Below are 24812 nucleotides of genomic sequence, written 5' to 3'. Positions count from 1 at the left end.
GCTTTCAAGTGATGTACGTTTGAGTTATCGCGTTTTTCTCGTAGACATCTTACGTCACTCTCACGGAAGTGTTTGTTGTTTTTAAAGTAAGCTAATAAACTGTAGCATCGCTTCAGTGAAGTAAAAAAGTACGGGTCTACGGTTTAACAATAACAAAAGGCTGGAAAAGTTTCTATGCTGTCCTTCGAGTCTCTTTCTAAGTAAAACGCTATCGATTAACACAGCAGCTGCTCAAGTTTTTTGGATCATTGTTGGCTCAAAAATAGTTAGCACGTAGGCTAACCAAAAAGATACGACTGCGTGAGTCGTTTGTAGATAGCTTATCAACTATCTGCTGAATGTGAAATGCAAACATATGTTTCCCTTTATTGCCATGCATTAAATTTTTAGTGTGATAACTAGTAAGTTAATGGGCTAATTTAGTAATTACGTTCATAACTAAAGCACTGGCATCTACTTTCTAAAAAGAGATTGCGTTATGTATGGCTGCGCACCATTTTTTAGGATTTGTTCATCTACTGAAAAAGGGACTGTATAAGAATCAAGTCTGTGCAAAAAACAGCATCTTATCTTTGGCGTCAGCTCAAGTTGTCCTGTAAGTGCACATGTACGGTGCAGTCTTCAAGTTTAAATTGAACCCGCACGGCACGGACATGTTTTATGTGTTGTTCTATTCTTTTGTAGAATGACTGCACTGACAGACTTAGAACCTTTAGCAAAACGACTAAAGGTGGGAACAAGTGCTCCATTGTCTTCTTCATCTTCTCGTGGAGGTATTTGTCTAAAAATATTTCCCCCCCTGCAGAGCATATTACTACATTGCAGTATCCCCCCTTTGTAAAATAAAAATTCTGTGTTTTATTTGTCAGGCTCACTTTCGAGTAGTCAGAGCGTCGGTGCTGCGACTTCAGATCAAGAAAGAATGGAAAATAAAACCGAGAGAAAGGTGGTAATAAGGCCAAAAACAAGTGGAGCAGGTGACTTAAGAGGTGTCAAAATGAAAGGTCGCCTTCAAAGAATTGGTCCAACACAGCAACAAAAGTTCAGAAATACTCTTGAAAGATGGTTGATCAAGCCAATGGAAACCTCGAGTACAGGAGATGTGTGCCAAACCCAAAATGATGAAGAAATGATGGATGATGATGGTTTTCAAAGCACCTCAGCTCAGTCTTTAGAGTCCAAAGAAGCTGAAATACTTTTTGTCACTGACACAGATGAAGAAACCCAGCCATTAACTCCAGCAGACTTAGATCAAGATCCTCCTGTATCACCAGCTGCCAAAGATTCTGCAGGGAGTGATCTTACACCAACATTGCTTCAAAGTGATGATGATTTAGAAACAACAAAAATGGACACATGCCCAGCAACCTCCGATGGTTCAGTCAAACTCAATTCTAAAATTACAGACTTCTTTTCGGGGGTGTCATCACCAGGTTTTCCTGGGAAACGACGCAGGTCAGAAAAGTCTCCAGAGAAACAAGATACAGAAAATAAACCTAACCCTTCTGAAGTCAGTTGGCTCGGGACACCAATAAATGAGCTAAAGAGGATGCCAGAATGTGGCAAACCACTTCCTCCACTGAAGAATGTTCCTGGCCATCACACCGTGATGATTAGGGTTTGATCAGTTCTCTTCTATTCAGATGACAGCACAGATATAGTAATATACCTAACAATTCAAGAAGTTAATGTTAAACCTAAAAATTCAAGAATTCAATATTAATTGAATTTGAAATTCACATGTGATTTTAAGAGATTTTGTTGTGATTTCATCTCAGTGTTTATCCTGAATATATAGAGTAGACATACTTGTATTATTAATCATGAGACTGTTTGGTTTGTGTACGTGGAATGTCCATACTAATGTCATTTATTTTGATTCCCATTAACAGACAGATCTTCTTCAAAAGGATAAAGTTCCTGTTCCATATCCCACTAGATTTCAGGATGCCTGGGATGATGTACATGTCAAGATGCCTTGTTCCAGCAGGAACTTATTTCCTATAGAAGATGAGGTAAAGGCTCAAGTGTTTAAAACTTATTTTCGATGTGAATTAAGAAATGCACATGAAGTTACAGGTTGAGGGCATAAATTCGCAAGTTCTACTTAAGTTGTTTAAGTTGTGGGTTATGTAATCAGTGCAGTCACATGATACACATTACTGAAGGCAACTATTTAATTATTTAAAGCATCTAAAGAGAACCATAATTAGATGGCAAAACTATGGATGATGAATGAATGTAAAAAAAAACAAGATGTATGTAAAAAACAGTCATAGTAAATTAATAGTATGTGGAAAAGAGAATATTTAGGACAAATGTGCATGGTGCAATGTCCTACCTGATGAGGCAGTGATGCTTCATGCTCAAATAACTAATCACATAGTGTTTTGAGTGTCACGTCTTACTCGTATAGTGTCCTAACATAACAGTGACAGTGGATGCTAGAAGCTTCTCTGCACCAGTGCTACATAGGCCATCACTGTAAACTCTACCCAGTTTAGCCTTTGTTTACTGTCTGTAATAACTTTTGATAACATAAAGGTATCATAATTCAGTTAGTTTTTAAAGATTTCTTTATATTAAATCAAAAACTTTTATTAATAATAAACAACGTCAGGAACATTCCATGTACTTTGTGATTTAAAAAAAAATCTTGCATTAATTAAAATTTAATGCATAACCTTTAAATTTACTGTTCATCAAATGTCACGTGCTTAGGCCTTACCTTTGACCTCAGTATTATCTTTCTCTCCTGTCTTCTCTTTCATGCCTCTTTCTTGATTTCAGAGAGTAAAGCTGTCACACTTTAAGATTTTTCTTCTTCTAGGGAAATAGAGCAATTGATGCAGGTTGTGTTACAAACTGCACAGAGGGAGTTTGTATGTTTGCTGATATTTGTTGAGCTGCATTTAAAAATGAAGCATCTTAAACTCTGTTTATGGTTGCTCATGAATTGCTAAGTCCAAAAACTGCAACTTTACTTGCTTTAATGACATGAACACATGACAGGAATGAGAAGTAAAAAAAAACAATGTGTGCAGTGTGCAGATGGGACCATGGGGTGGCGTTAATTTCTCGCTGATATCAGAGGTAAGCAGCACCAGGCTGCAACACAGAAAAAAAATCAACTCCTTTGATATTTTTGTGAATTCAATGGACTCTAAAATGTGGTTCACTAACTCATTAATGCTGCTCTGGATCCTGCCAGCTCACTTTAACTCCTGCTTGTTAGTTGCAATAGTTAGAACAGTTCTAAGTTTGTAACATTATAGCTGGCAAGATGTCAAAAAATAGCAAAGCGTATGGTGCTTATTCATCCAGGCTGGGGTTATTCCTTCAACAATAGCTGTAAAGATTCCTCACATCTCTGAAGTTATGAAGTACAACAAAACAACACAGTATTATTGTTTATACATAAAAAATCTCAGACCTGAAATGTATACTTCCACAGGAAACACAAGAACTGCAGAATAAAAGTCGGTGGGAGCTGATCAAGGAAACTTTAAACAAGACATTTACAAATCCTCATGAGCTGAAGGTACGTTTTGTCCCTTCATTGGCAAGACAGTATGTCTCCTCTAGTATGTCTCAGTTGTTGTTACCAGACTCTACCATAAGATGGCATGATTAACCCAGAAACCAAAATACTGTCACAGAATTTAAGTAAGCTGACACTTTAAAAATGCAGGGATGCATACATATGGAGTAATTGTGACTTGAAGTGATGTTTAAGATTAATTTTGATTATCAATCTTATATGTTTATTTTTGTGATATTACAGAATGCAATGTTGAAGTACAGTGCATCACATGCCAAGAAATGGGACTTCGCAGCGCTTCATTTGTATTGCACAAAGGTAAACAGCATAGCTATCAGAGTGTGATGATTAATAATTGTTGATTTTTTAATCGCGTTGAAAATATAGTGAATTAAGCATCTTTTGTTTGGAGCTGTCATCGAATTAATACTGACACAGAGGTCTGTAATCACACACAAGCACATCTTAAAGATGTCAAAAGATTAGCTGTAGTATAATAAAGTATTAAGTAGCTAAGTATTAACTGTCCAATCACGATGCTTAATTGCCAGCAGAAAGCACCGTGTTCATCTGTTAATTATTCTGCTATAAAAACACTATTAAAAAGCAGTATGAATCAGTATCAGTAGATAAGACTAATAACCAAATTTGCAGCTCCATAATTGCAAATACTATGAAGACATTACAGACACAACTTGTTTGAGGTTATTGATACTAAGAGAGATTTGTCTGGTTAAATCCTTGCCATCCACACCTGGACTTCATTAAAAGGATATTAAAATGATACAATTGTACCTTATAAAAACTTAAGATAATTGTTTTAACGGAGAATATAAGGTAATTCTAAATTATTCTAAAGTTCTCTTACTAATGTAAGGAAATCAAGTTTTGATAGATTCCCCTTGAAAACATTTGATTTGTTTTGCCCTTTTTCAGACTTTCCTTTTCCAGCATTACAGACATGAGAGTGAAAACATTGCTCATAATTATAGAGAATTTCACAGGTTTTAAGATGTTGTTTACATGATTTTTTTGGTACTGTCCCAAGCTAAGTAAAAGCACAAACAAAGATGAGCCTGAGTTGCATCATAATTTCCAGAGCACTGTTGGTTCACAGGTCTTTGCTCAGAGTTGTCAGCGTCTTCTCCGGCCTTGTTTGGAGCCCATCCATCATCTGTCTTAATGTGCTCTGTGTCATTCTGTGTAGAGAATCACAGAGGACTGTACTACAATCTGCCTCATGAAGGGGATGCGAATATTCCACTTGAAGCGATAGCTGTGTTTTTATGTTTAATATAAGTAGCACTGAGCCCGTAAGAGTAAGAAATACTCTTTTTTTTTCACGGTGAAGTATTGCTACATCACCATGTACTACATGGCATCAGCTATATGTTTCACCGATATCTCTTATGCCGCATGAAAAAGGACACGTAAACCTTTTTTCATCAATGTCATTATACCAAATGGGTTTCTGTTATTTTGCTGAGCAATAATGGATTTAACAGCGGGACAGAATCCTGCAGCCCTTTACAGGCAAAATGGGAGTCGAGAAAATATTTGGTCTTTAGTCAAAAGGTCACATTTAGTAACTTGTCAGAAATGAAAGTGGTTGAGTTTACATTCTCGGAAACTGATTTATTCCAGCCTTATGATGTTAAATAAATTGTATGGTGTATGTATGATATAATTTATGTTATAAAGGGAATTCTGTTAGCAAATTTTCAACATGTTAAGGCTGAGAAGCTTTAGCCATAGGCTAAGTATTATTGTTTCAGCTGGCTTTGGATTGTGTCATTTGTCAATTTGAATGACAAAGTTGTCTTATATCATACAAAAAAATACCAACTACCAATGAACATTTCATATAAAGTCACATTTTAGATGAGGCCCCTTGTAAAGTGTAGATAGAGACATCAAACATCTGCTTGTGTGCACATTTGACTGCTAAATTGTAAAAACAAAAATTGGTATAATTGAGGGTTATGTTTGATACCAGCTGATAACTAGTGACGTAAGTGTCACTGATGGGCACCGTACTTAACTCTTTTACTTTTGTGCCATATAGAATTTACTCAGAACTTTCATGTGTTACAAATCTGTGATTTTTATATCATTATTATTAAAGGGCTGAGGCCACCAGAGCCGAGCTCCACCTCCCGATAACGAAATCACTGCTTGTTAGAGCTCAGCTTTAGCTCCATCAGCATCACAAACTCGCATACAGAATTGCCCCTTAAACACAGTAAAGTTAGCCACAGTAGACTTATTATTACTTATTATTACAAATTCAGGAGATGCCAAGTGAATAAAAAGTAAAGAATTAAAAGACAGCTATTCCAGTTATTCTACTAATGGAAACACAGTTTCTTATATTAATCCTATAAGCTCTTTTAGATACAATATTTTATTGAATGATAATTCTATAATAAACAGAAAAAATAAGATTGCTTGTTTTTTAAATGCACAAATGACACAATAAATTTAAATAACTGTCAGTCTTCTGCTTTTTATAGTTTCAGTGGAACTAATTTCTACTAAAGGGTAATTCTCCCAGTTGAACCCAGAATTAACCCTGGAATAAGCCAATAGTCTTCATGTGTGTAAATGATCCAAGAGAGCAAGTAGAGTTTAGTATTTGTTGACATTTAATTAAAAATAAAAGCGTTTGCTTTACTTCCAATTGTGTGGAAAAGCGAACAGCGTAGAATAATGCACGCAGCTTTTCACCTCCTGACGTCTCCCGTGCTCCTTGCCACATTGTATGATTTGAGTGTCAGAGAAAAGGAGGGATTGAATAGCATGGAGTGACGGGCCAGGCAGTTTCATTGAATATTCATCTGAGGACGGATTCCTTATGAATAAGTGAACAGCTGTTGACAGAAAGCATCAGTTTTGTTCTCTTTCATCCGCCCAGTCAGTGCTGTATTTACAGTTAGGAGCATGTGTGTTTTACTTTTACATGGTCTCATGTCCGTGGACTTGGTTAAGCAGATTGCTTTAATTTGTAGACCTGTTGGGAAAACCTCTGGTTTCTTGCTGCTTACACCCCCACGTCTTGGTTGATTGCTTTGTCATTTCGGTGCGATGTACAGAGCAGTATGAGGTCATACAGAGAGTTAGTATAGCTGATTTGATGCACGTCTTCTTCTGATTTAAAGAGTTCAGCTTATACTGCCTCAGCTATTTCTACTGTCTCCTCCGTCAGCTGCCTTAATTTATAATGCCTGTAGGAGCAGTTTACGATGTCAGCTAGGTCATTACTTACAACACTGTTTAGTCAGGCTTCTTTTGCCATAATATAAATGTCCAAGGCTAAATCAACAGTAAAGGCTTCATGTGCTGGGAACACACTGTCCTTTCTATTTCAGACACTTGGTCATTTGCATCTCTTCCAAGAAGACTGTTTAATCAGTTGGCATGCAAGTGTAACCTTGATGAAATTGCTCTGTTATTGATCATTCTGACATTTTGTAGCCAATATGGATGTAAAAAAAAAAGAATATATAATGTCTGTTATCTATACGATTCATAAATGTGGTGTAGTCATGGAGGATATGCTACTATGGGGTGATATTATTATTAACATAGATGAACTGTCCCACTTAGACTTGATGTATTTTTATAATATGTCACCACATCTTTCACATTCTCTTTTTAATTATCAGTATAAGAAGAGAACAGTTAGCTGTAACAGTCATTGAGCTCCCATAGATGTTTTACATCTGCATATTGTGGATTGGAATGCCCTTTGATTTTCTATAGTGCAGATATTTCAACAGTATTTGTTTCACCCTAAAAATTTTGATATGGATCATAGCTCGTGATTTTCTCTGTCTGTCTCAAACTAATCAGCCGAAACAGCTAATAATGTCACAGCTGATATTTGTGGCAAAGCAACAAATATAAACAGATCTCTGGTTCTCTCCAAGGTCCTGGAGCCTGATGCTGCTGAACATCTGTTTGAGTCCCTGCTGCCAGACATGGTGCAATTAGCGCTGAGAGCATCTGAGCTCTGTACCAAGGTAAATCCGTTGCTAACCAATGGAGACCGACATACTGGTCTTTAACATTATAGATCATTGCAGCACATTGATCAGAAAAGTCATATAATCCTGTAAAATCATAGTAAAAATTATGAGTTCAAAACACATAAGATGAGATGTTTTGATCATCTGGATCTTACATCGTGTAGTTAGTGTGTTTTTGCAGTAGGAAAAAAATTCATGCCCTAATTTGACCAAGCAGCCTATCATCTTGTTAAATATTACTTCACTGCATTGATTTTATTTCTACTGTGATTCATTTAAAAACTCAAACGGTCCCTCACAAGTAGGCACATTAGCCAAACAGATTTGTAAGGGAACATTATTCATGTAGCAAACTCCGCATTGTTCTTCCTTGCTTATACAAATTTATTTATAAAATCATAACTGTAAATCTCCCAGACATGAGGGTGTATGGACTTTGATTTAAATTAAAGGTTGATTTAGGAAGCACATAATGGTGCAAGATTATTAGGATTTTTTTCAGCGTCTAATTCAATAAATTGACAGAACAAATTATTTTGACCTTCCTCGGTTGTACCTATTTTCCTCTTCTAGCCAATACCCCTCCTCAAGGCAGGCATGAACCACTCCATCACCATGTCTCAGGAGCAGGTGGCATGTCTGCTCGCCAACGCCTTCTTCTGCACCTTCCCCCGACGGAACTCTAGAAAGACCGAGTACTCCAACTACCCAGACATTAACTTTTTCAGGTAATCTGGGGATGTACTACTCTTTGACTCATGGTGCTAAACGTAATATGATGTTGTTCGGTAAAGTATGTATTCGGGACAACTAACTTCATTCACTATGCATGCTTTCCTTATTGTCACATGACATAATGCTGGTCTTTGTCAGGATTATCAATGTAGGTCTTCACTTGGAAAGTATGAAGCATGGCTTGAGGGAAACCAGGGCCCAGGATGTGCAAAAAGGGAATCCTGTAGTAAAACATTTTGAACATAGGAGTATCAGTGTTGGCTAATTGAGCCACGCAGCAAGCTCCTGGTAAATGCAAATCATCCATCAAGCCTATCATTGAACTTTTTTCATACATAGAAGAAGATAGATAATGGCGCATTTTCACATGGATTTTTTCTACTGAGTGAACACAGATGTCTCAGGAAATGTTTGTTCATGAAAATTTGCTTCAGAGATAGATGTAAAAGCATCATGGGAATTCATCAGTAAAATGTATGTGAGCTCAATTCAAGAATTTAGAGATATTACATAGTTTTGCATTTTCTTTGCATTTTGATTTTAACTTTCATTTCCTTTTTCTTTTTTGTTTTTAATGCAGTCTAGTTCAGTTAGAGTCCAGAGTAGATTTTCTTGTTTCAGTTTAGTTTTTGCTGTTTGAAAATATTCAATTTTAGTTTTCATTGGTTTCATTGTTAATTTTTTGTCTTTTTGATTATTATTATTTGAAGGTGATTTGTCAGAGGAAAGATTTAGGAAATTGGTACAGCTATGAGAATAAAAACACAACTTACAGAGTCTCAATAAACACGCCCATCAGTGCCTCAACAGGCACTTTGTTAATACAATTTTACCAAACTAACAAATACTAGAAATATGGATGTTCCCTGCATTTTTTTAAGTTTTCTAAGTTAGGAAAATCATTAAAGTTATTCAATTAATTCTAATTAGGTCTAGTTTCTATTTTTATTTTTGTTATGTAAATTTTTACACACCCGCTTTTAGTTTTTGCTTTAGTTTCAGTTAACTATAATAATCTTGCAAAGATTAAGTGACAAACTATGACCTAAATGACAGGTTGAACAGAAATGTGCTAGAGCCAACCCTGAAGGGAGTGTTTCTCTGAACGAACTGGTGCTGGTGCTTTCCGTTGAACATAAATTTACATTTATTCATCGAATTTGAACGATGCTACTGTTTGCTTTCTCTTGCACTTGAACGTTTCTCCAGTATGAGAATGTAAAAACAAGTGCATTCCATTCAAAAACACTGCATGCGACAAACATTAGGGTGTTTTCTTAATTCTGCAAACTTTCACTGTGGAGATTGTGTGGGCGGTGTAATGTAAATGAGTCTGCAGTTCACTGCAGAGTCATCTCTGTTGGCATCACATTGTAATTACCTAAATGGAAGAGGAAATTAGATTAACATTGACTCAGATGGCTGCTTGTGACAATAGAGAAGGCCGTTGGCTATTTTGCAAAAGGCAGTAAAGGAGTTCACTGGCATCTGAATTTCATTTATGTTGTGGTTGTGCTGTAATTTCAAAGAAACTGCAGCATCGTCCCCTTTTCTTCCTGCGCAAAAGTGTCCTAAATATCCTATGTGGTATGAGACAGAAAATTAAGTTTATTTCATTATTCAAAATCCTTAATACATTTTTATTTCACAGGAATACCCAGAGGGTTACTAAAGGAAAAACAAACACTCATTATCTGCGAATTTATTTATTTATTTTTATCTCAAAGCAGTCTTCTTATTTGCATTGAGATAAAAGTGACTATAAACACTATTATCTTTGAGGGTTTTTTTCCAGCATTGACTCTGCCATTCAACATGTTCTTCCTGAAACTGTATCTATTATTTTACCACAGAGTGCAGCTAAGTTTATTAGAAACCCAGCAGTTACACTAAATGTAGCTATATACACCCTTTTACTGAGTTGCATCATACCTTCTGTACATCAGTTGGAGGTAAATTTATGTTATATAATTATATATTAATACCGTATTCCCTAAAGACTGTATGGCGATCTGTTACTAAAAGGCTGCCTTATGTAGTAGCTACCTTATGTCTAAGACATTTTCCCCGGGGACTACATGAGGCATGATTGTTTCTCGAGTCCACGCTGACAAAGAGAAATGAGTGCTGGAACTGACTTCAATGAATGAGTTTCCCATCCCCTAAAGGGCTCTCAGTGCACTGAGCTTTTGTCATTATTTCATTTCCTTCACTTGGAATTTCTCTCTTTATATTGTGGCATGTGGGGTGAGCTGCAGGGTTTTTTAGAGTGTGCTTGAGTGGGAGATGGTGGGCTTAATGCTCAAAGTGTATTCAAACCCATCCACTGCGCCTCGCTGTTAGCAGCTTTGTGTGTATCTGTGCTATATTCCAGGGGGATTGCCTTTTTGCCTCCTGAGGACTCTGTTGCTTAAAAGGGACACGGGGCTTCTTAATGTATCCCCAAAGAGGGAGGCCTGTTTCCCTCTCTCTCTCCCTTTTTGAGTGAGTGCTGTGAAGTGGCACATGAGTATTGCTCTGTGATGGCAAGCCTGGGGCAACTCCGTTGTCGTAACAGCGAAGGAGCTCCTACATAACCGGCTACTGACTGAAAAGGGAACTGAGTGAGAGGTGAACTAATTCATATCAAACGTTAAAGCATGACTGAACTCACATGGCTAAAGTGGACATCCTGTGTCTCAATTTTTCTTGGTCCTAGCTGTGGCATTTTGATTGTGAGGGTTGGGCATTTGGTTGGGATGCTGTGTTAAACCAACTTTCTTAAGAAGTAAGCTTTTAATTTTTGTTTAAAAAACCGGATGTACAATATCAACAGTTATGTAATTAAATCCACGATTTGTTCTCATCTGCAGGCTTTTTGAGGGGTCCTCTGCAAAGAAGACTGAAAAGCTGAAAACCCTTATGTGCTATTTTAACAGTGTTACTGAGAAAAGTGAGTGGTCACATTTTCTTCATGTTAAAAATTTACTGCCACATAATTGTCTTGCCAGATAAAACATTTCCCTTGTTTTTTGCAGTGCCTACAGGTCTTGTAACATTCACCCGAAAAAGTCTGAATAAGCCACCAAATTGGAAAAGGTATAATAATATGATGTCAAAATAATATTATATGATGTATTCATTGGGCTGTTTGGAAACTAGCATGGATACATGTTCACATGTTCTTGATGTTGATTAAAAACTGGAAACTGTTTCAGCTCACAGACTCCACTCACGAAGCTCCACATCACCTGTGAAGGAACCATTGAAGATGATGGGTATGGAATGCTTCAGGTAAGAGAGAGTATGCGAGGAATGCACGAGTTGGAGAGACTTGAACCCATTGAATCTTTGCCCAAACGAGCTGTTTGTTGGAGTGTGCTTGGTTCCCATCCTCTTTCCCTTTACTGAGCCGCCTCATTCTAGAGGCTTCCACCCAGAATGCTTACTACTGCTGAAAAGGCCTTTGAGGGAGCATTTGATGTGTCGGAGGGAGTTTGCGCTGGGACTGGGGTCGAGGCCTCTGAGCCTCTTGTGCTCTCTGGGTCGACGATACTTCCTGTATACTGTCAGGATGGCCTGCTCTGGCTTTCACCTTTTGTTTGCCTCCAGTTGCCACAAACTGACAGTTGATGTGCACACATGAAAAGCTCCGGGGCACACTGCAACTTGGATTGATGGATGCTCCATGCTTTGTTGGGGTGGGGGCTGTGGTGAGGTGTTGACAGCCTGTCAAAGCAGACTTTGGAGGCTGGCTCGCTGTCCCAGAGATGAGTGACCAGTTTAGGGAGATCTGCTCTCAAACTGCTGCTCATCCCTTTGCAGCTTCTTCCTGGGGTTGTGAGGGGTTTGGTCTGGTCTGTCTACAGGCCAATGAGCAACTGTCAGAGATGAAATTGTAAGATTATATGTTCCACATGGGTGCTTTCTGACTAAAACAATCAATTCACGTCTCTCTGAGCTGAATCAATGAGATGAACGTTTGTTCTGAATCACAAACAGACTGAAATAGCAGTATTTGTGACTGGAGAAATATGTTTATTTTCACCTGTAGGACTGCTCTCTTCATTTGAAATTTGCTACTGGCAGCCTCATACCTAAATGCCTCTCCTGGGAAGAGTTTATTTTGGCATGGAGGACAGATCTCTGAGTAATGCCAGCACCTTAGGGCACCTTTCCAATCAGCTTGTCAGGGATTCTGTCACAAACTGAATAAAAAGGGCAAAGACCATTTCATGAGGTGCTTTCTTCCTGTTTCCAAAGCTGTCCATTTTAACGTCAGACAGAATGTTAGCAGTTAGATATTTTCTTTTTATTTTCTAACATTTTCACATGTGACAAAACAATAGATGCTGCAAGAGTATTAATAATGTTTCATAATCTTTCCTTCATCATCAACCATCTGTCTTGATTTGCAGGTGGATTTTGCTAATCAGTTTGTGGGAGGAGGTGTCACCGGGTCTGGTCTGGTTCAAGAGGAAATACGTTTCCTTATTAACCCCGAGCTAATTGTTTCTCGTCTCTTCACTGAAGCACTGGATCATAATGAATGTCTGATTATCACAGGTAAGTGACAAACACTCTTTAACCTTGTTAAACAGTAGTTGTTACTAAAGGAATCCTATTCAATGATTCACAATTTAATCATATGATTCCGATCAAATCAATAACGCCATAGTCTCATTCTTCTACTTTTCTTCTACTTTGCTTTTTCGAATTTGACAGTAGAGAAATTGCATTGATTTCTAGTCAAACCCAGCATGGAGAACACATTGCACAGCTTCAGTTTACAGCTTTCTGACTCAGCATGGGGCTAAAGGATGTTTGTGGCAATTGTCCTGTTTTCTGTATCTGTCCTTGTCACCTGTTTTCTTTTGATTGGGTACACACGGTAAATTCTGGAGACAGACTATGCTGTTCTGATTGCGCTGTTGGGGCTTTCTGTTGAGTAATACTTCAGAAAGGAGTGTTTGCCACAAACAAGGCTGGAACAGGCCAGTAGACCCAGTAACAAGAGCATCCCTTAGGGAGCCCCAGCAGGAGGCTGATGGCACCTGTCTGCTTTGTGGCTTGATTGTGTTCGATGAAGACTTTAGACAACCAACCAAGATACAAACTAACAAAAAAAACAAACAAAATAAACAAACCATACTCAAATTCTCAAATATAATGTGACAGTAAAGGCCGCTAGTGGAACCAAGTCACACTAGTGAGTATGGTTGATGTGCCTTCTGATAGAAGTAAACAGAAATAGATTAATTGGTTTCACTGTGCAAGTGACCCAAAGCATACTGCTAAAGCAACCAAAGCAGTTTTCAGGGCAAAGAAATTTGATATTCTTCAGTGGCCAAGTCATCTAATCTCCGCTCAATAGAGTGTGCTACTCAGTTATTAAAAGCTTTAAAGTGAATACAGAGAAACTCAGAAACAATCATCAACTTAAGTACGTTAGGGCAAAGATTTGGCAGACCATCTCAAGGAGGAAACAGCATGTGGTGATGTTCATGCGCTCTAACTTCAGGTAGTCATTGACAGAAAATTATTTTCATCCAAGTATTAAAGACAGTATTTAAAATTCTGTTAGTTTAGTCCATTTACCGTAGTTTTCAGGTCATAAGCCGCTACTTTTTCCCCACACTGTGAACACTGTGGCTTATACTGACGTGCGGCTAATGCATTTTTTTTTCATGCGGCCAAAAACATTTTGCCTGGTAACAGTAGACCAATAAAATTGATAAGTAGTATATATACAGTATATATTTTTAGCGGTTGTTAAGAGACGTTGTAATGTTGTTTGTGCACTGTTCCGTAAAAAAACCATAAGCAACGTAATTTGTGTGTTACCGATACGTACGTATACTTAAAGGTAGCCGTGTTACAGGCGCTGTTCGAGGGAAAAAAAGCATTTGCAGTATGTATTTTTGTATGTTACCATAACGTTTATGTTACCATGTTTATGTTACCTTACGGATTGAATTAAACGTTAAAAATCCTCACATGTAGTATTTCTGTGTAAATATCTCATATTACGAGTGAAACGCATACGGCTTAAAATCCGGTGCGGCCTGTACAAGTACAAAATTGATTTTCTTTCTAAAATTAGAGCATGTGGCTTTTAATCAGGTGCGCTCTGTAGTCCGGGAATTACGGTACTTTTGAGCCTCTGGCAGATGTCAGAGGTATGTAATGTAAATAATTCCTTTGCAGTTAATGCAATTCTTTTGTTAAACTATTAGAATTAAAGCTAAAAGTCTGCACTTTATTCACAGCTTGAATTTTTGATTTGACAAAAACAAAACAATTTGTCCTTGTCTAAATACTTATGGACTTGACTGTGTACCATTGATGTATATGTGTATTAAAAAAAATTAAAATTAACCAGATCTATCTCTCTTTGGCCCCACCGGACTTATTTATGCACCATTTATTTGAGTTATTTTATTTTGTATAACTGATAGAACATATAAGCTGCTGTAATTAATCCAGGTGTCTGCACAGGCCACATATTACACATTTTTGAAATCATGCTGAGTAAAATCACTATGAAGTACTCCAAATATCTACTATGTTTTTGCCTATTTCAGCTTGTTGTTTTGCATTGATTGCAATGTTTTGGTTAATCCACAACTCATTTCGATACCCTTAAGGGACAACAAACATCATGGATTACATTATATCATGTTTAAATAGAAACATCTTAAATTAAACGTCCTCCTTACATAGCACGTGCATTGGGTAAGAACAGGAAGTGAGGTCCTAGAGGCACCAGTCATACTGCAGCATAAGAGTTTCTCGCTCTCATAGAGTCACCTTGAGACTTCTTGCTGGCCGCCTTTCCCGCGTCTCTGCTTATGCCACTTAACTTTATTACTTGGGCCCAGAATTAATTATAGCTGGAAGACCTGACTCAGACCTGCTCTACTAATGGACTCTTCCATTCCATCATCTTTATTAAACCCGGGCTGTATCTCTTGTCCTCCACGGTAAAAGTCCAAGCCTTTGCTGCAATGTGGTCATGTGGTAAATCATGTTCCCTTGTGATACATTTTGGCATACAGTACTGAAGCTAATGGATCGTACTCCTGCACTGAAATTTGCAAAAGTGCCTTATCCTAATTGAATTTTCCTTGATTGCTAGATATCTGGCTGCCAGTGGGGCGGTCACAAGTATAAATAGTATCAAGGAGAACTCATATGAACCATATGAATGGTGGTGCTGACCAGAAAATGTGGTTCATGCTCGGTGCATGCAGGAGACAGTCATAGGGATTTTTCATTTTTATTTTTTCACAGTATTTTTTATTTTTTTTTTACAGCATCTACAATTTGAACATAATTAAAGCTATATTTTACCCATGTGCTATCCTCTTTCGTTCAAATGCAGAAGTAAAACTTGTTAAAATGAGATACACTGCTGACTTTCTAGTGTCTGGTCTTCCACAAGAATGTGAGACAATTTGTTTTGATGCATTTACACATGAATGGGACGACCTTCAGTGAATTACACCCGCTGTTTTTTAATACGACCTGTTCATTTATAAATAATTTCTAAGGAACAGACACATCTTCTTCTAGCCAAGATCGATCCTCTTCAATTCTTACTAGAATAAATTTTTAAATGGCAAATGGGTTGAATAAAAAGCAAAAGCGTAATCTGTTTTGCTCCTGAAGAATGTGCCATTCAAATGCAAAAATGTTTGAGAAAAGAAATCTTATTTGGAAAACCAGTAAAGGTCAGGTGTATGCATAGTGTATGCACACAAAACCATCTAGTACAACAGCTGTAATATCCCATCTTTAGATTAGATATCAACATCACGAAAGTATTTATTAAGTAGTAGCTTTATGGTTTTTTTTATTCAGTTATAGTGCTGGGTGCAAGTTGACATGTGTTTGCCATCAATAGCGTGACTGAAAAGTACCTTTGCATGTACCTCAGTCTTTTGCAGACCTTTTGACCCAAAGTATGCATCTCTAATTTCAAATGTGCCAATGGCACTGAAGCTCAAAAAACTTCATATGGGCACATAAGTCATGTAGAAGGTTTATTTTCTAGCGCTGTTAAACTACACGAGGTATGTCATTGTCTTACTCATTTTGCTTATTTAAAAAAATAGAGGCTGGTTAATTATTAATGATGTGTCTGTCAAGTGGAGTGCACCCTAGAGATTCCCCCATGTGTTACTAATAATAGCTGCTGACCAAGGCTTCTCTACTAATCGCTTGGTTTATTCACCTTGCAGCATGAAGCATCTCTGCAAGTGCTCTCAACAGCTAGGTACTAATGAGTGTTAATGAATGGGAAGTTAATCTGTGGCCCAATTATATTGACTGTCCTGTTGTCTACCCCCCTCTGCTCCCTCTTTACGGGTGTTGAGTGCTTCGCTGTGTGCTGGTGGTCAGTCATTGCTGCTTGCATCATTTCAAGAGGGGTAACAACTTGACCTTATGTTTTTCAGCAATCGGATGCTCTTCGATCACTTTTAACCCCCTAAAAAGTATTTAGTGCAAAAAATTAGTAATAATTTGTTTTCTTTTTCTGTGTGCATGACTTGTTTTAACAATATTAATTTTCCTTGTGGTTTTAAGCATTGAGCTGGGTTTAGGAGCCAGTTGTTTGTGTTACACTAAAGTATAGTAACATGGGGTTTCAACTACTGATAGCATTTAGGTGGGAGCCCTAACAGAGTTTTTAAATGTCATTGCTTTTACCTATCAAAGATTTGTTATTCTGTATGTTAACACAATAAACTAACCCACATATTAGTTTTGAATCATGAAGAGAAAGATAAATAATCTTTAATTCTAAGTATGTGTAAATAAAATTGAGATTTATATGTTGCCTGCTTAAGTGTGCCTGAAGTTCCTGTTTGTTATTAGGAACGCAGCAGTACAGTAAATACACAGGATATGCACAGACCTACCAGTGGGGTGGCAGCCGTTTGGACACAACTCCAAGGTATCTGGTAATTTTACTTGGTTTAAGACCTTTAACATTTTAAAATAATAAATAAAAACTGTTGTAACTTTGTTAGATCTCCTTACATTGATTAGCTTGTCTTTTTCACCACCTTGGTCTAGAAATATCTTGTAAAATAGTCACACTAGTCAAACTGTAGCATGACCAAAATTACTGCCAGCGTGTGCAATGAACCTGTGAAATTGTTGCTTCTGAAATAGTTGCTATGTCAACACAGCCATAAAACCCAAATGAGATGGAATCAGTTTTTTATCAGGCTGAGACCAAGTTGCCAGTTACAAGCAATCTGTTTGTGATAATATGGCCATTCACTCTGATAAATCAGCAGATATTGCAAATCTGTTGCCATCTACATACATAGAAATTCACAATTACTAATTACTTTCAGAGTCCAGACAGAATTTTGTGAATCTGAAAGAAAAATTTATATATTTCTCATTAAATAGTGATGTGGTAGCTATGGAATTTAAGCTGCAATTATTAAAGGAGTTACTGAAGGAAACATGCAGTGGTAGATTCTTTCCTTGAAATGCATGCAAGCCACACACAAACTCAACCAAGGTTTCCACTGGCCAGCTGGCCCCACTCTGAGATCCCATTTAGAAAGGTTACCATATTTAGTACACATACGTTTTCCTTTAACTTTAAATCTCACAATGGATGGATTGCCTTGTCTTTTCTGACTCAGGGCAGCATTTTGTTCCACTAAAACATTTCAAAACCATTTCTTTGATTGAATTTTTATTTCATTTTCAGTGATGGCTGGCAGAGAAGATGCACTACGATTGTGGCCATCGATGCGCTGCAGTTCAGGAACTTTCTTGAACAATTTCAACCAGATCGACTCAACCGAGAACTTAACAAGGTTGTCTTTTACTTTTGTTTCACTCCTTATTTTGTGTTATTTTTTGCAGTTGTTTTTCTTCGCTCTGTATGTTACGATGAGTTGAGTAAAGTATTTGCCCAAAATTGTTGAAATTAGGACCATAAATCTCGGAGTTCGGTGTGGTCACTTATAGCTAGCTCCAAAAGTGAGTGAGTCCTCACAGACTTCATGGACAGCTTTGCAGCAGAAAGAATTATGTTTACAACTTCCTATGAAGAATTTTACCATAGCACACATCTTTAAAGGCCTAAATTTAGTATAATAAGGGATGTGGTCTCTTTGCATGCCAGGTTGGTTTTGTTGTAAGGCTGTCTCATATTAGCCAGTATTAACATCCCATTTATTATCATAGTGAATAATGGCTGCACCTTCATACCTATTGTGTGCTGACTGTTAACTCGCCAGTTCTATCCTTGTAGTAGATTCACTCCGGTAAGCGTTAATGACTTTGTGCTTCATCTCTGTCATCTCCTCTGGCCCTGCACCGGCTACATGAGGAGAGAGAATAATTATCAGGTGTGCCTGCTCCACCCCTCCCTCCAATTCTTGAGTTTACTGTTGCTGGAATTTGACACTATATGAACTGAAATCAATTGAATTGAAACACATAGAACCCCACAGCCAAGCCACTGCAATACCCAGATGCAGTTAAAACAATAGCTAAACAACAGATAACTAAACTTCACAGATGTAATCCACAAACCAGTTGGTTATGTCATAGTAGGTGCAGCCATCTTTTATATCCAGTCTATAATTTGTCTTATGCTTCACACCTGTTTAGATAGAAAAAAAAGAAAATTGTCATACATAGTGAGTGCTGCTGAAAATATACTTTTCCCCCCCCTTTTTAAGGGCAGCACTGTACGTTTTGATTTGGCAAATTTTTACACTGCATGCAGAGGGATATGTGTAGCAGCCTAGCCTGCCAAGTGACTTTGTTAACCACTACACTATAGAGCAGCTAGGTTTTAAAAAAATCTACTCTTAATTTCTAAATTCTCGGTTAATTTTTTACAAATTTGTATTCATGATGGTGAATCTGTAGGGAACTTCTATCACTGCCACTGAAGTAATTTCATTTTAGAATTTTGATTTGCATTGTTTTAATGGTCTGAAGCCATTTGGTTGCGAATGGGGAAAAAAAGTCTCATCACAAATGTCACCTGAGTTGATATTGACTTGTGTTTACTTTTCTCAGGCTAAATAGATGAATTATGACGTTCCATATGCATGTTAATACGTACTGATAGATTGCTGTATTTGTAAAGAATAAACATAATCATATTCATTACACTGTCCATTAGGCCCAGCATGAATTCTAATAAGCATAATTAACCTTAGTGCAATTAATCACCGTTAGCACATTTGCATCATGTTAAAGACACAAAAAACAAAAACAAAAGTCCTTTGTTATGTGTAATCTTCCCATGGTTGTCATATCTATTTGTAATAGAAAATCAAGATGTTGATGTTGTCAGGTCTGCTGTCAGAAATCATGGAGGGGTTTGACAGCTCTGACAAGGATTTAAAAAATGGACCAACATGAAGATCAATCCCAGTTCGACTATTGTTCAGTTAACTGTCATATCTGCCCTTTCACAGGAAGAATTTATGACTGGTCAGTTGGAGGACGGGCACTTACAATTCGTTTTCAGTATACATCATTAATGTTAAGAGTCCCCTGCAGATATCTCATGTAACAACCTTTTGCAAATAATTTGCCATGTCACTTACAACCCACCCAACATGTGATTTCATATGTTTTTGGTTATAACACATGGGTTTAGTCAAACGAATCGATAACATTGAGTGAATAGCCATGAAGTGGAACAATGATGCTAAATGACATCGTGTTAAAAAGACATGTTCAGCCTAGTCAACCAAACCTTATTTTTCATGGCCTGTCAGCAGCATGATTGTTATTACAAAACAAATATTCAATTACTTTTTGTAGTCAAACCATTTCACTTACATCACAGCTGGACAATTACACTATTTTACCACTTCGTTAGGTGTACCATGCTTGTACTGGGTTTAACTGCCTCAGTTGGCCATGGCATAGATTCAACAAGGTTGTGGAAAAATTTATCAGAGACTTTGGTCCATGTTGACACAATAGTATCACAAAGTTGCTGTTTATTTTTTAGCTGTACATCCGTGATGTTAAGATCCCATTTAATCAAATCCCAATGTTGCCCTTTCGGACTAGGATCTGGTGACTGTGGATTTTGAAGAACAGTGAACTCATGGTCATGTTCAAGAGACCAGTTTGAGATTATTTGAGCTTCTTTACATGGCATGTTATCCTGCTGGAAGAAGCTATCAAAAGATGTGTATACTGTGATCAGAAATGGATGGACATGTACTCAGTATTGAACCCTACAGCCAAGCCACAAACCACATCCTGCCACTGCAATCCAGAAACACTGAGGTAGGCTGTGGTGTTGAAGCAATGCTCATTTGGGGCCAAAAAATATCCCCCATAAATTACAGGACCACCATCAGCAGCCTGAACCATTGATACAAGGCAAAATGAATCCGTCCTTTCGTGTTGCTTACAATATAATTACATTAAATGATTGCATTTCTAATTTTCTGCTGTCTTTGTGTAGGCTTACTGTGGCTTTGCATGCCCTGAAGAAAAAAGTCAGAACCTTTCAGCAGTTGCGACAGGAAACTGGGGCTGTGGGGTTTTCGGAGGTGACACACGTCTGAAAGGTAAGCACTGACGTAACACTGCCGTCAGAGGATCTCGTGGCGAAATGGGCTCCTGTAATCTTTGTGCACTTGGCAGTCTAATTGGAGTCTCTTCCTCGATATAACAGAATGTATTTTAGATAGAAAAGCTCCAGCAGATCAGTGTGAGCTCCATTTGTCTTCTGGGAATGCGTTCATTTACTTAAGGCCTGTTCGTTGGCTTCCTTCTATTGATCAAATGACAAAGTTAATATGTTTCATTAATAGAGAAATTGATCGCCTGCTTGAGTCCATCAATCTGTTGCAGCTTTCTGTCTGTGCCTTGTATCACTGTCACAGCAAAGGGAGCTCCTTTTTGCCAACAATTTGCAGTAATAGCTCTGCTTCTCACTTACTATCTGACTTGGAGACCTTGTGCTTACAAAGTATACATCCATCCATTTATTAATTAGCTGTAGCAAGGTACAGTCCGTTATAGGCACTATCACTACTGTCTGCTTAATGATGTGCCTCCAGGGAAGAGCTCTGTAATTCAGATGCTGTTCTCTGCCTCGATTTATTGTCTGTAGCATCGCATAGACCCCCTTTTTTTTAATTGCCGGATAATTTTTGAGGAAAGAGTTGAAAGGAGAAGGGGAGAGAAACAGCTGAAATGAAGAGATTCAGCTCAGAAATCCTGTGAAAATGTTGATTCAGTTTTGCTCATTAACTTGGCAGTGTACTAACATTCATTAATCAGTAGACACATTTCCGGTCTCTTAAAATATTCACAGCTCACCGGGGCCAGACCTGGACTCCCTTTGTAACTAATCCAGCATACTCAGTAGGGGTGAGACCAGTTCCCCAGATAACTTACCTTTTGCTGTAGGCTACAGAAGCTGATACTTCTCAGTTTTAAACAAAAGCTATTGGATGACTTTTCAGACCTCTGTTTTATTTGTCTTTGTTTTGTTTTTGCAACTGAATCTATGAACGTGTGTGGAAAACTCTTCAAAAGAATGTTCAAATTGTTTTTAGCTTCTATATTTTCCTTTCAAGCATTTGCTTGAATCCTTAATATACTTGAATACTCAGTTATTTTCCTTTCGAACTATAAATAACATTTTTTTTAAAGTCCAGTTTAGTTGATATACTGCATTGAAACATATTTTGTGTCACATACACTATTGAGGCTCATCACTGCCTTCTTTTCCTCCAGCTCTGCTCCAGATGCTGGCAGCTGCTGAGGCGGGCCGAGACGTAGCCTACTTCACCTTTGGTGACAGCCAGCTCATGACAGATGTCCACAACATGCACTCTTTCCTCATTCAGAAAAATATCAGTGTTGGTAAGGGGAACAGCCCAGGCATCATGCCAGCTTCTTGTTTTTATGAAACTTTTTGCACTTTTACATTCAACATTTTTAAATTGTCAAAGATGCAATTAAAGAAATAAAGTAAATACAGATAATATGTATTGAACACGCCACCAATTTTCTAAGTAAATATAAGTAATATAAGTTTTAAAGGTGCTATTGACATTAAATTCTCACCAGATGTCTGTAATAACCAATCCAGTCCATACATGCAAAGAAATCAAACCATAGATGTCCATAAATTATATGTAACAATGAGAAGTGACACAGAAATGGTACTGAACACGTGAAGAAAGGGAGGTGCGAAAAGGCATGGGAAGAGAGGACACCAGCTGACATCTATCAGTAATCAGAAAGCAATCCTGCCACTTTGTGCAAATTAATATCAACTGGTTTGGTTCCCAACCGATGGCCTATAAAAAGGTATCTCGTTACCATGGTGTCACACAAGAAACATTTCATGATGGGTAAAATCAGTGCGCTTTATCAAGACCTTTGCAGCCTTATTGTTGTAAAACATACTCATGACATTGGTTACCGAAGAATTTTTAAGCTACTGAATTTTCCAGTGAACACTGTTGGGGCCACAATCCAGAAGTGGAAAGAAGATAATTTCATCATAAACTGGCCATGACCAGGTGCTCCCCACAAGATTTCAGACAGAGGAGTGAAAATAATTATCAGAAGAATTGTTCAGGAACAATGGAGTTGACTGACTTGTGGAGAGCTACAAAAAGGAAGGATGAATGGAAAAACTGGGGATATTTTTGCTAAAAATCTGTTGCCATCTACCAAAAGACAATGGAAACATCCAAGGAAACTTTCAGTTGGTTTTGGAGAAAGCACATAAAGCTCTATGGAAAGCACTAAAGCTCAGAGTTCATAGAAGGGGCCCACGAAACCTTCAGGAGTTGAAGACTGTGTGAAAGAATGGCCGTGGCATGACAAGCTGTCATCACGATCAGGCTTTTGCATGTTCGATACTTTTTCTCGTGTCACTTCATTATGTAACATAATTATGTTACATCTATGGTTTGATTTCTTTGAATGTCTGGATTGGATGGGTTGTTGCCGACATCTGGTGAGAATTTCATTACAATAGCACCTTTCGAAACATATTTACTTAGAAAATTTTTATTATTTTTACCAGCTGTAATAATCCAATTATTTTTTGTTATGAGTTTTGGAAAATAATATGATCTCATGAACCATGAAATTTCCATCCTATATTTCAGTCTAATATGAAGATTAGACAATATCTCCTTGTCTTGTTACAGGAAAGGCGTATGATCTCTTGGGGCAGTATTACAGCTCAGAGTGCAAGAACTGCCTTGGTCGACGCCCTGACGTCAGCCTCTATTCCTTCATCTACCAGCAGGTCAGCTCCTCCCTGGCGCCTGATGACTCCAACATGGGTTCAGCCAGACAACATGCACCCACTGACTGCCATTAAGGTTAGGTGGCTGATGAGTCACCGTGATTTGCCTTTAAAAAATGAACATTAAATGAATAAAATATTTTCAGTTCCTTTGCTTTTTTAACAAAATCTATTTTCTTTTGTTCATATGATGGTGGATGTACCAGATGTGGTTTTATCCACAGGCTGATAAAAATGATAATGAAGGTCTAGCATGCATACCCTTTAAAAAAGGCAGGGGGTGGTTAGTTATGGCCGCGTCTGGCACTGTACTCCAAGATGTGTTCATTTGGCTGTAGCTGGTAATACTGCAGTAGATTGAGCTTCAGTGTGACGCGATTGTGATTTTAATGGTGAAGCAAAGGTTGCCATCCATCTTCTCAGTTTGTCATGTTGCCTATTTTTTACACCAGCACATATCCAGCCTAATTGAATTGGCTGTCAGAAATCAAGTTAGAGGAAAAGAGTAATAAGAATTGTGTGTTGGAAAGCTTGCGGTCCCAGAAAAGTGGTTTGATTTAAAGAGCAGCCTATTTCTCAGCAATAATCGCTTAACTTCTGTGTTTATTTATTTGCAGGCATTGAAAATGGATCCATTCAGATTACATTGTTGTGGGTGTTTCTCTGTATGTGATTGCAATTAAGATATTAAAAAATAAGTGTTTGCGTCTTCCATTCATTTCAATGTAAAACAGTTTTCTTTGCCTTTTTAATTTTTATATAACATCACTAGAATTAAAATAAATATTCTTGGCAAATTTTGTTTTTCAAAGAATTAAAAAAGGTTACATTAAAAATCAACAGCACAATTTAAATTGAGCCACAAATCTCATCTCTGACTTGATGAATGATGGTTCCTTGTCCCACAGATGTTATAGCAAAATGACTTTCTACACAGCCTTACCATTTATCTGTCCCCAACTATTGCTTCATCCTTTCCTTCACAGTTTAATAAGGTCACACCTTTTATATAAACTGCACATGACACCTCATTAAGTGAAGAGTAGATCATAGAGCATCCAGTCAGATCTGGGAGTCAGGTAGTGGGAATCTGTGTGATTCGTCTGCCTGTTATACAAAATGCAGCTTCTTTTGCGTCAAGAAGCTGGCTGACCGAAGTTTCTGCAGGTAGATCTTTGGCACAATGTGTTTAGCTTTCATGGATTTCCATGGGTCTTTATTACAATTATGTATT

General features: G+C 37.7%; 1 protein-coding gene across 1 annotated transcript; it reads left to right on the top strand.

Moving 5' to 3' along the window:
* The first annotated feature begins 73 nt into the window (after positions 1–73).
* Positions 74–24762, top strand: LOC146663759 (poly(ADP-ribose) glycohydrolase). Its single transcript, XM_085416661.1, has 17 exons — positions 74–595; positions 685–773; positions 870–1618; positions 1893–2015; positions 3455–3541; positions 3785–3859; positions 7471–7563; positions 8143–8297; positions 11157–11236; positions 11322–11382; positions 11502–11577; positions 12702–12849; positions 17164–17242; positions 18020–18128; positions 20762–20867; positions 22045–22173; positions 23478–24762. The coding sequence occupies exons 1-17, from the start codon at positions 483–485 to the stop codon at positions 23651–23653; spliced, it is 2448 nt and encodes an 815-aa protein (XP_085272787.1). The 5' UTR covers positions 74–482; the 3' UTR covers positions 23654–24762.
* The last annotated feature ends 50 nt before the right edge of the window (positions 24763–24812 follow it).

Source organism: Rhamphochromis longiceps, linkage group LG8 (assembly GCF_057381845.1).
Source record: "Rhamphochromis longiceps isolate RC_006_pf linkage group LG8, R_longiceps_female_GT1.1, whole genome shotgun sequence".
Lineage (NCBI taxonomy): Eukaryota > Metazoa > Chordata > Actinopteri > Cichliformes > Cichlidae > Rhamphochromis > Rhamphochromis longiceps.
This window is presented reverse-complemented; position numbering and strand designations above follow the sequence as displayed.